At 42.4% G+C, this 12923-nt stretch overlaps 1 protein-coding gene across 2 annotated transcripts in view; it reads right to left on the reverse strand.

Annotated features, from left to right (window-relative positions):
* Positions 1-12923, reverse strand: part of ror1 (receptor tyrosine kinase-like orphan receptor 1) — an 84105-nt gene that overhangs the window by 1672 nt on the left and 69510 nt on the right. For both annotated transcript variants that reach the window (XM_041277025.1, XM_041277026.1), the window contains exons 5-8: positions 6974-7101; positions 5784-6101; positions 5081-5326; positions 4386-4591 (exon numbers count right to left, since the gene is read on the reverse strand). In XM_041277025.1, the coding sequence (XP_041132959.1) occupies positions 4386-4591; positions 5081-5326; positions 5784-6101; positions 6974-7101 (898 nt within the window). The remainder of the gene's footprint in view (positions 1-4385; positions 4592-5080; positions 5327-5783; positions 6102-6973; positions 7102-12923) is intronic.

The following is a 12923-nucleotide window of genomic DNA, read 5'->3' on the forward strand; positions in this document are numbered from 1 at the left end:
GTTCACGTGCAGACTGTGCTGAGATTCAACTGAATGATTGATAAGCAATAGAGTCTCAGTACAGCTGTATAAAAGAGGCAGTGTTTCATGGGGTTGGGCGTTTGCAACTGCTACTCGTGCAGGAGCACAACACTTGTTTGGGTTCGTCCACTGTTTGTTTGTGTGCTTGTTTTGGCCAATGTGCCATTTGTTTTGTTCAGTGTTTTGTGTTTTGTTAAATCTTTTTATTTAGTATTTAGGTATTTCATATTCATAGGTATTTCAGCGCATTTCACATCCCAGCACTGCTGTCTGTCTATTTCCTGGCCTGACGTTCACCACAAAGTCATCTTGTCACACATTGTTGCCTTGAAAACTGCCAGTTAAGAATAGGAGAAATAACACTAGTTAATCATTACTTTCAGCCCTGAAATCTCTCAGACTGTGCTTGCAACAATCGAGAGAAGATCCGTAACAACAACTCCTCTTTAAAGAAACTGTTACAATATGGAACCAACAAAAAAGCTCAGCTGGAATTTTTTTTTTTTTTCTAAAGATTAAATTAGTGAAGTGTTCAGATTGTCTGCTGAACTGAAATGGGGACCTCAAGGCTTTCAGATCTGAAACAGGGCAGCTTGCAAAATACATCTTTTAATCTGAAGGTTTGGTATGAGAAAAAGATTCATCTTATGAACCTACACCTAACTGGCAGAGGCTGTGACTCAATTGGTTCTGACCCATTAAATACAAACAGAATTCGAACAACATACTGCATGAGTTGTATAGATGCCACTTTCATCTTGCAGCCCAGATTAGGGTTATTCAGTGGGAGGAGGGTGCAGAGATAAGTAGGATCATTCATGCATAATGATCCCTGGAACAAACTCCAGGTATGCCTCCAACCATTTAACACATGTGATCTTAGATAAGCCATATAAGCGTTTGGAGAAGTATACCAAAGTACAGTGTGAAAGTTTAGTTTATCATGCCAAATGATGTGGTGACACGTAGAAAAGGCACAGTAAAGTGGAAAATGACCAAATTTACCAGGGCAAACATTTACAGTAATAGGGACTGGAGAAGATAAAATTGTGGTAATACAAAATGAAATTCCTGACAGAAGCCACAGTCTGCAGGGAAGCAGAAGGAAATCTGCTTTATTATTAGAGGACAGATGTTTTACGTCAGACAATCCTCTGGGCCAAGGCTTAGTCGGTTCGGCCTCATGGTTGATGATAAACATTCATAAGCCGTTGAACCCCCAGCGACCCAGAACAGGATTCTGCTTGTTCGCAGAGACAACAGAAAACAAAGCCACAAATGTTTGGTAGAAAAAAAGATGCTCCATGTTTGGGGACCATAAATCTGTGAAGTTTTTTGTTTGACAATTGCATGCTGTACTGCAGTGCAAATTGTTTCTGAAGAGTGTCCAGGGCTGCTATCCAAGATAAACTCAGTATGGTGGAAAATACCCAGCCCTGTTTCTATCTCTGTCTTGTTACTGACACTGAGTCAATATTTAGTGTGTAAAATTACACAACAGCATGAAGTCAAGCTGTTCCATCTTTTTTTTTTTCCAGACATTCTTTTCACCTTGAAGGCACTTTTTGTGGTACAATTTGCAGAGTCGTACCCTGGCTTTCAATACCGTACACTGGAAACAGGCAGGGTTTCCTGTAACACAGGAAGTGAATGCACAGAGAAGACCAAGAAATACCATCAAATTGATGGTGTTTTAGCACAGACATGGGCTTCACCGGAGCCAAAATAAAAATATAGAAGTATGAAAATCACAATAGGAATGCGAGTAAGAACTTTTAAATAAACAAATCGAGGAATAAAGTCACATTTTTTAGCTCCTACATAAACAGCACAGTTCCAGTCATGACCCAGCTGAGCCTAGTCTGAGAATGTCTGACAGACCTGATTGAGTGGAATTGAGTGGAATGGTAGTTTTATCCCGTCTGGTACGATGGTGACATTAGAATGCTTCAGTTCAAATGTTGTACAATAAATCCTTTTGAGAAATCGGATACAGTGACTGACAGATAACAGAAAAGTGAAGAATTTGGTTAATTCCATAGCCAGGGTCAACACTGAGGCACCTAGTTCATACCATATAAAAAGACATGCTTACAATGGCCTGAAAGTTAACAACACTAATATGAGATGTCATGTACATGGACTGTGATTCAACAACACCATTACATCTAAACATTACATTGGCAACGTCAGCTTTAGTTTGTTTGTGTGTTGGAGTGAATGTACATGTATATTTACTGTATGTATGTGTGTGTTATTGGGAGCACATCTGGGGTTTAAAATGCATGAAGCTAACAAATTCATTCTAGTAAATCTTCATAAAGCCGTGTGTGTTCCTCTGTGTGCGTGTGTGCATGCTGGTCGGTGTTATGCTTGATTTACATAAATGTCTTACTTTGTTTATAATTGTGTAAGACAGATTGACTAAGACCATGTATTTAAATGGAGCGGTGGCCTGGTTGGGTTAGTCTGTCATCAGTTCCAGTCTTGTGTGAATTTCAATGTATTTTACACGTTGTTTCCTCGTACTTTCTTTCCCCGTCACTACTCTTTTACAAGGCTGTTTATTGAAAATACATTCCGAGTTCCCTGCTGTTCTGCTCAGAGTTGCAGCAGCAATACAAAGCTTCTTCCCAGGCCCCGTGTGCTGAGGCTGCAAACTGATAGCGATCTCAACTAAAACAGAGCTCCGCTCACAAGCACGGCCACAAGCTAAACTACCTTCCTGATTCAAACCAGCCTTGCACAGCTTTTAATATAACATGATGACTCTGCTTGGATATGATTAAGAACAAATTCCATGTTGTTGTTCTTGGAAAGTTTGTTGAAAGTCATTGACAATGATACCTCAGAAGTGGAAATACCACAGGTTTTGTGGTGGTTTGGACCTTTAGCAAAAAGGAATTGTATCCTATCTGGGGAATGCTGTATTGTACAAGAAGAATGCAAAATAAAAAACAGGACAACTGCACTGCAATGCCTGAGCTCTTGCCAAATTGCTTCCATGTGCTGTCGTGTGTTTTTTATGTTGTTTTCTTTTTTTTTTTATCCCTAAATAGGATGTATTGCAAAACTATAAACGTGTTGCAAACAGACATGTCTGAATTCACGGGAAGTAAAAACATTTAAAGACAGTATAATAAAGTTACAGTTCTTAATGATTCATTGAATCATTTCGAAGGTGTTTGACCTCAAATGGGAGCCAGAAGTTTACTAAATTTAGTAGTCGCCAATTAAATTTTACCCTGTTTTTCTCCCAATTTGAAATGCCCAACTGCATTTTGCTCAGCTCACCTCTACCACCCCTGCGCTGACTTGAGAACGGCGAGGACGAACACGCTGTCCTCCGAAGCATGTGCCGTCAGTCAACCGCTTCTTTTCACTCTGCAGGCCTGCCATGCAGCCAGCCCAGAGCTACAGCATCGGAGGACCACGCAGCTCTGGGCAGCTTACCGGCAAGCCCGCAGGGACTCTAAACCCTCCCCCACCGTGCGGCACTCGGCCAATTGTGCGACGCCCCCTGGGAGCTCCTGTCCACGGTACAAGTTGTTCTTTTATGATAAGAGACTGTGAACAGGCTGGCTGTAGGGTGACATCAGGCCAGAAAGGAGTACAAGCGTAGACAAGCAGTACTGGCAGGTGAAAACTGACACGCTGCGGAGCTGAGTACATTTATTAACCAAACAAATAAAAGATTTAAACAAAAAAAACAGCACACAGCACGTGAGGCAAATATAAATAGACAAACAAAATGAACAGACAAACAAACAAGGTGAGTCCGAACAGTTGTTCTATTTACTTTGTTTTACTCTCCTTCTCCACATCCGTTCTCCACTCATCAAACACACAACCCGAGTGCGTGAAACGTGCACCTATATATATACTGTTGTGCCGGGATTCAATTACTAATTAATTATTCACTTGAATCCCAGCACGTGAACTCATTTGTGCAACCCCATGCTCACATACTATTAAATACTTTAAATCCCTGTGTCTAAATACAACTATATATTTTAAATCACTTGTGCTACACAGACCCATTTATATCATGTGCACCAATACCTACACACCAACATTAACACACCACAAGCAACATATAACACAAAATAAACACAGCGGCAGAGCACACTGCCACAGAGACACAGCCCAGTTTTTTATAAAACATCTTCATACAGCAGAACAGAGCATAGCTCTTTCTCTCCTTTTGAGAAGGGGTGAGCCCGTCAACTACCTGTAATTATGTGTTTGTGCCAACCAGAGAAACTTTTCAGTCCAGTAGAAAGCTTCAGTGATTGGACAATGGAGTATAGCAACTGACTTACTGTGAGGTGCTGATTTACTGTATAATTAACATGGTTCATTACCTTTGGCTTATAGGCGTTGAGCATTGACATCTCCACATTCTGCCCTCGGACGGGCTTGGGCTGACTCTGAGCGGGAGGGGTGGATGACTTTTGATTGTTGCGGCAGACACAGACGAAGAAGAACAGGAGAGCAATCGCCAGGGGGATGGCCACACTCGGCACCAGAATATAAAGGATTTCCATTTTGTTGTTGCTCTCCTTGAAGTCTAAATAAACGAATAAAAGACATACTTTTAAATAACACAAGAAAAAAAACAGATTCAGCCGGGAAACTCATGCGATAGAATATTTATTAAAACAGACTACACAACACTACTACATCATACATATCTTTACACTTCATTCTTTGGCTGACCGTAGGGAAGCCATGGGCAGGGGAGCAGGATAGCTGCTCCCCCGTTACATGAAGCCAAAAAGCAGGTGGAGGCTGAGGAGGGGGAGGCGGACTCTGGTGCACAGCGGGGACAGTGTGGATTGAGGTAAAAAATAAACCCTGTCCTTGTCCATCATTGGACATATTGCTTATCAAAGGACAAGTAAGAAACTAGCTATTCGACCGACGATTTGATCAGGTATTGGAAACGCCTGAAATTCTTGATTTGAAGGTTAAAGTGAGTTCCCTGCCAGAACCACTTTGCTTAATTCTAGACACCCCCCAGAAAATATATAAATGAATCAGACGAAAGGCCTCTCACCACACGCAGGGATGTCGCATAGCTCCATCTTGACGGCCTCTTCCAGGGTGAAGCACCAGGGCGCCTCCTTGTGGTTGCCTGGGTTCCTGCAGTAGGAGTGCCCCCCGTTCAGCTCTGGGTAGCGCACTGCCAGGTAGGTGTGGCTGTGGGGGTACTGGGAGTTCCACGGCTGGCACTGCAGTCCTGATTTGGTCACGCTGACTGTTCCGCGGTAATCCACGCCAGTGTTGTTGAAGCACTTGTGATCTGAAAGATGCATTGTTACATAATAAAAACAGTTAAGTAATAAGAATCAATTTAGTTTAATACAGAATAAATTCCCCAAGTTCTGGGTAATACTTTTAATTTGACTGGTAATGACACATTACACAAACATTATAACAGAAGAAGAGTGTGGTAAACAATGGTAAAAGTACAGTAAAGGTACAGTGAAAGTAAGATAGTTTTGGCAAAGCCAATTCCAATTTACCACTGAGAACAATGTTTTTTACTTTTGACTGTGGTGAAAAAATAGCTGAGATAACAACAGCTTTAAGTTTTGATACTGTACACCAGCTTGCTACCTGGTTACTTCCATGTCATTTTAAGGAGGAGAGTTTGTAGTATCACTGATCATCTGCATCATTCTAAAACTGCCACTATCTCTGTCCCTCAGTGTAAAGGTCCATGCATTTACAACATGGCCCCAGCAGCACCCTCTTACTCTTGTTGATGGGCTCTGCCATGGGAATCCCTATTCTCATACAGTTGGCTGCCTCGGGTCTCTCTGGCTGGGGCAGGTCCTCACAGTTGGGCAGTTTCAATCTCATCAGGATAATAGGGTTGGACCTGGCGATGATGTACTCAGTCCTGCAGAGATCGTTCTCTAAGATCTCACACTCGTCTCTGCACAGGTCCCGGGGCTTCGGAGAGGATGAGGTCTCGTCGCAGAAGGGGAAAGCGAAGTTGCAGAGTGAGGGGATGGCGAACTGAGAGCACCTGTCTGATAAGTGATTGGAGGTGCCTATCATCGTGAATGCAGCTGCCGAGGCAAACACAAAGCAATGAACCAGTGCATGTTATTCACACATTTTAGATAATATCCAGGCTTATTTTATTTAAGTCTGTAATTTACAAAAAAACACACATTCATTTAAAACAACTTTTTATAGAAACAAACATATAATTCAATAGCACTCTAAGGATCTTTGAGACTCATTCTGTAACGGTTCCCATTTCAGAAGATAAATAAATTGGAGTTAACGTGTTGAAAGTAATATACCCCATTGACTGCAGTTATTACAGGATTCAATCTCTTTTAGTTTTAGCCTAACAGCCTTCCAATAGCTACTGTTAAATACACTGTTATCAGCAGTGTTAAAATACACCACACTTCACATACTGATAAGTGTGGCTGGGGGAAGCCCTGCCGGTGCACAGGTGTGTGTGTGTGTGTGTGTGTGTTGGTGTGGGGAATATAAGGATGACAGGGACGGGGTTAAATTCTTCCCTGTCAAAACATGTGGGAATGTGACTTGAACGGTAATTTGAATAATAGAGGTTTATAAACAGGGTGATCATGGGAGATGATGCTGGTGAATTCATGTTGGAGAAGGGGAGAGGAGAGTCAGGGTTTGTGGTGGTTGCAGTGATGATTAGGGGAGTGCAGTGGCGGCTCGGCTTAAAACCATGCGATATATTTAAAGTGTTTGCATTGTTTTATTTAACTGTCTGTTTTGGCCACCGTGCCTCTGCTGTTTTGTTTATTTATTATTAAACGTGTGCAACAGCGCTGCACTGCAGCTGTCTGTGTTCTGAGTCTCTCTACCTGCTGTTAACAGCTTGTCTGTGACACTACCCTGTCAATTTCCCTCAAGCTCGCCTCTGAATGCTTCACCTTAATAAATCCCTCACCTGTTATTTGATTTTCGATCACCCCTTGCATTTGCAGTGAGTCCACGTAGATGCTGCGGTTCCCAATGAACCTGGCACAGGCGATCCCCCTGTAGGGCTGGCAGAAACCGTCCTCTTCATACTCATCCCTGTGAAAAGGAAAGCCCATTACAAGCCAGTCAATGGGCTGTGTCCTCCTCTCCCCAGGTCTCCACACTCTGCAGTCATGGTTGACTGCAGCTGCAGCAGCCGTGCCTTTGCATTGGTCACTGCCTCATTTCAGATCAATCTAAGGCCTCCTAATACAGCTGTTCACACGTCCCTGATCATGTTGAAATATAAACAGTGCAGGAGTCCACTAGAGGGCAGTCCTTTTTTTTCCCTAAAAAGTTTTCTGCACAGATTGAGGACTACTCATATTAGTAATAAAAGTGCTCGCCATTCATTAAAAGATTTGTTACGTTTTAAGACAAATTGAGTGGCTTTTTTACATGTTTAAAAAAAAAAAAAAAAAAAAAAAGTTGCAGTGTCAAAATATTGTATTTCAAATTCTAAGCACCATTATTCCTGACCTATACATGAATACTGACATTTATGAAAGTATAAAAACAGATAAAGACCACTCTTAGGGTTATGATGTTATTTTCTTATTTTGTTATCAAAACAGCTTAATACAAGTACTATATAAGGAAACTGGTGCGCGGGATTCAGAGCTGTCCATTTTAATAAGCACATTGACCTCAAGGTCCAGGCCTCTCTTCGGTACGAGGGAAGAGATAAGAAGCAGATGTGTGTATTATTATTATTATGACGTACTGACGCCAGTCTCTATGGCACTTTGCACAGAGAGAAAAAAAATAAATCCAGCTGTGAAAAGCACCATATCTTTAATGTATTGTACCTTTTTCATTAGGGGAGTTTAAAGAAGGTTGTGCTGTTTCCACCCTAGAGGGTACAGTGACCAGAGTACCCCCGTCACTGCCTGCCCGAGGGGTATTTCACCACTCTGACACCGTTTAACAGCTTGCACTTTAGGGGTCAAAAGGGTCGTTCGTAGCAGACAGACCAAACCAACCAATCTGTCTGGGATGTGTGGCTCTCTGCTGTGAAACTGGAGGTTGTGTCTCTATTAAGAGAACATGAGTCATTCTGTCAAGCGTTGTAAATGTGTTTTCCAGATCCCTCAGTTGTATTGGAATGAAATCTTTATAGAAGTTTGGGGTGAAGAAACAAACTACAAAGCAGCTTATTTCAGGCACACCTGACAAATCAAAGCAATGTTTAAAATAGGAGGTGCAGCTCTCGCTTTGAACATCATTGCAGATATACTGAGTGTCAGAAATGACAGACTCGGTTGGGGTGACACTATTGGAAGGAACCTAGTAAAAATCTTAGGACTATATGAAAGGAGGCAATGTACAGAAATGAATAAAATGAGAAGGTTTAAACGATTACAAAACCATTTATTTGAGGACGTTTCGGATAAAAGCTTTCTTCTTCAGCTGTGTAGAAGAAAAGGTAAACAGTGCAGCGTAGATTTCTTTTTTCTACACTGCTGAAGAAGGGCTTCTGTCACCTGCTCTCACGTTCTCTTCAAGTATCTCTATAATGGATCGACTGCAGAACAGAAATGATTCATGTGATACATTGAGATGGAAGTTCTCTACACGTCAATTAGGCATCAGGATCTCTGTTTCCCCTCCTCTCCTCTCCTCCACAGCTGCATGGACAGGGATGGGAATCACAAGCACAGGGCATGAGTTATGAATGGCAATGATCACACTCCTGGTAAAACAATACAGGATCGAAATGAAACAGCAAGATTCTTAAACATATGCTCAGCCCTGTACCACTGGGAAGCTGCATACCAAGCGTATCTTCAAAACAAGATTTATTTAGTGATGAATTCGGAAGCAGTTTCAAATCCAGATGGAAATAAGACGCCCATTGCATAGCAGTTTCACCCATTCCAGGTTTCTAGGTGTCTAGGTAACAAACTCAGGTATGTGTATGAGATGTGAGTGTTATTTTCATAGCGGTTAATGTTTACTCGAAGGCTACACAATCTCTTGAGAATAACTGCACTGTTCTTCTGTTGCGTGGCTCAGATCTGGTGAGGGATTTCGCAGTGGGCTATGCTTTGTTGCTTAATACGGCTCACTCATGAGTTTAGCCCTCAGTGTGGCAGCGCTCTCTGAGCTTCAGGCAGCGAAAGAAACCTGGGCAGCAGTAAGGGAGTATCTTTCGTAGCCTCACGGTGCTGCTGGTTGACTCACACATACTTGACTCTTCAGTTTAGTTCTGAAGTGTTTTCGTCATTCATAAGGATTTGGATGCACATCTCCAGATTCCTGCATGAATTCCTGCAGACATCCATGGATTGATCTTTGCAAGAGGACCAGCCTTACAAGGATGATACCAACAGCCCCGCAGCAGGGGTCAGAAACGTAACCCAACAGGTTCCCAGCCTTTCCGAGGCTGATCAATAAAGAGGCTACCCTTCCATTTGTACACAGGCTCTGCAAAAGAAGCAGCAGCTGTGAGCACTTATGATAGAGACCCCTGTTAATGGACTCAGGACAAACCATGGCAGATTTATGAGTGCTTCGCTGGTCATATGCTTATCGTTATGAAACTGTCAGGGAGCACTGGGGCTCAGCAGGAATTCACCACCTCTTGTTCCCATTCCGCTTTGATAAAAGGGGGCTCCGACTCAATGACTTCAAAGCCTTAGAGTTACCAGACAAGGAAGGTAGAAGCGCACCATCATAGTGTCATCATGTCGTAACACTGGTCTGATTTTAATTTTTTTTAAATGAGAAACAAACACAAAAATAGAGGCAAAACTGACATGGTAGTTTGCCTCACTTTGCCCTGTGCTTGTCCTATTCGTTTACAGTACTAGCAGGGACTCTGTGTACCACACTTGCCTTTCTTTCCCATTCTTTCACTATGGATGTCCTTTGCTTTGCTCTACTGTGCTATGGGTTCATACACTCATGATTTAGAAATGTGTCTCCCTGCATCCAAGAATAACCACTGATGAAATCCGGGATGATTACCCTTTGCTATAAAATGATCTAAAGGTTGAGCAAATCCATCCCTTATGTAAACAAGTTAACTAAATAATAACAGGCAAGTCCCTACTGATATTAATCTAAATAGATGCAAACCATAAGAATCTCTCTCTCTTGTGTCAAACAAAAGCAATCGTCAAAGCCCGACATGTCTTGTCTAGGCTTGGCTGCGGGACTCCAGTCGGCTCAACAGCCAACATGTTCAACTTAAAAGTTTCAAATTTAAAACAATATGTTCCATATCTGTCCATTGCTCTTACTCTCAGCTTTTATCTTCCTCTCTTTTTTGCATTTCGCTCCGTGTGTTCCGTGCGCTTTGAAACTGCTCAGGAATGTTATGGTTGCTTCTCTCTGATACAATCAGCTTCATTTTCCCAAGCCTGCTGAGACCCCATGGAAAGCATTTTCAGTGTTAATGTAAGCTCCTCAATAATGGAATTTCCTTGACAATCACAAAATAACAAACAGTCACTATATAATCATGCCATGCAATGACATGTAATGACCCGAAACCACAGTTAGCTTTAGGAAAGTGGGTCATTCTGAAGCTCCTATTAGTGGACAATGATGAAAAGGATCATCACGTTACACAGGAATAATAATCTTCACTTTGAGAGAACCGAGCTTCCCATAGACTGCACAGCTCCCCCCTAATGGAGAGATGGAGAGAGAGGAGCTATCTGTTTACTGAGGATCTGATAGTCAGGGTCTCCCATGTTCTGACTCTAGCTGTCAGTTAGACGTGGAGCTTTGGCATATTAGAGCAGGAGTTGAAATGTATAATTTCATGTAGTTGGTGCACACAGAGCTATCACTCCAGCTTCAGGTTAGGCTGTTTGTGAGAGTTATTTTTATGTGCACTAGAAAACAATGCAAAACATATATTAAGTATATCTGTGTTACAACAAAAATGTGTGCCTGAAAACTGAGAACCAATGTAAATGCAACAACGCTTTGCATCACTAACAGTGCACACCTACCTCCATTAGGATAACGTGCCATGCCCAAATAGTAAATTCCAACAAAACCAGGGCTCTCGAGCAGCACATCCAGTAAAAGTGCTCCACGTGAAGTACAGGATGTGCCCTATTCAATGTGCAGGTTCAAGTCCAGGCTATGACCGACCGTGACAGGGAGTTCCTAGGAGGTGGCGCACAATTGGCCGAGTGCTGCCCGGGTATGGAGGGCCTAAGTCAGCTGGGGAATCCACGGCTCACCGCGCATCAGCGATCCCTGTGGCCGATAGGGCGATTGTGGTTCTGCAGTAGAGCCTCCAGGTCTGTGTTGTCCGCCGGCACTGTAGGTCTGATGGCCTCACTGTGGAGCCGCATTGGCAGGAACACGTTTCGGAGGACGCGTGCTCCAGCCTCCGTTCCCCGAGTCGGCGGGGGGGGGGGGTTGCGAGCGGAGAGCCGAGGATACAGATAATAAATAGGCACACTAAATTGGGGAGAAAACCAGGGTAAAAAACTGGAGACGACTAAATTAAAAAAAAAAAAAAAAACAGCTGACAAACATTTCGGCTAGGTCTTAAGGCCAAACTATTACTTGAGAAAGAAAAATAAAACTAATAGTGGTACTTAACTTAATCTCAGATGTGCAGGTATTTCCTGTAACCAGTGCTGATTCAAAATCGAACTCGCTGATTAACTCCTTAACTCTGGTAACAGAACAGAGTCGTGTGCGTGAGGCTCAAAGGACCCTATTTTGAAGGCAAACGTTCCCAGATGGGTAAAACAAATGTCAGAAAAGTACCCAGAAAACATGTAGTTGCAGGAAGAAACCGTTAAAATAGCATTCTAAGTGGGGTCTGTATCATTAAAATGATTTTATTCTCCTCTAAAAATGTGCCTTTGCCTTTACACTTGTTCAAAACCCTATAAAACCTGTTATTAATTTATGCATTTCATTTCAAAGTCATAACACCCTTTCTGTACGGAAAAGCGTTTCACAATTTGGCAGGGAATGTTTTTTCAGGAAAGCACTGAAATAGAGTAGGAGCCAATGACTCAAGCAGTGTAAGAAGATTGGTGTTGGTTTCATTGTTTCATTTTTAAAGAGAACACTGCTTGACCCACCTCCCTTACTCTTTTTTGTTTAACAAAATGAATAACGTAATAAACGCTAAAAAATAATGTGGGACTATCGCTGTAATTTCTAATCAGAACTCAGTGTGCAGTTTTCTAATGACAGTGTAAGTCTTTGAGTTGTAACTCTAATATAAAACAGGAGGTTTCTGTGTCTCTGGTCACACAGGTTAAAATCGAGTATCACATATCTTAGCAAGAGACAAGGAGAACTGCCCTATAGTACTAGGTGGGGGTTGGGTGAAAAGTTACCTCCAGATTAGCGCTGAAAAGGTTAATAACTCCCAATCACAATACATTGGTGTCTCCAAGAAGCATGTCTTACATCCTCAGACTCAACACAAGAATCTTCTGGGGCTGTAACATTTTAAAAAATGTAAGATCACATTGGCTTTTTTAATCAATCCAGTACCATTCATCACAATCTAAAACAAGGCCAGCTCGTTAATCCCATGTGGGTTAATTGAGGGCTTGGTCTCCAGAAGTCAGATGCAAATAAATAGCTGATAGCGTCCAGGCCTGGCACGCTGAACCAAGACTGAAGCTTTGACTGTAATTGTTGTAAACTGAATGCTTTCTGCTATCATGGGGGCGGCTATGTAGGGTTCAACACAAACCAATGTGCAGCAGAAAACAGTCCCTGCTAACAGTGGCAGTGAGATGGAGAGCGTCTCTGTCTGGCGCTATGGAAAGCCAAGCAGGACTCTACACCTCCACTGTGTGGCAGACCTTAATGACAGCAGAGTTCCCATAGACCAAGCTAGGGGATGCCGAACAGGGAGGCAAATAATTCAAAAAGCAAGTGTA

The sequence above is a fragment of the Polyodon spathula genome, chromosome 18 (assembly GCF_017654505.1).
Source record: "Polyodon spathula isolate WHYD16114869_AA chromosome 18, ASM1765450v1, whole genome shotgun sequence".
In the NCBI taxonomy this organism is placed as follows: Eukaryota; Metazoa; Chordata; class Actinopteri; order Acipenseriformes; family Polyodontidae; genus Polyodon; species Polyodon spathula.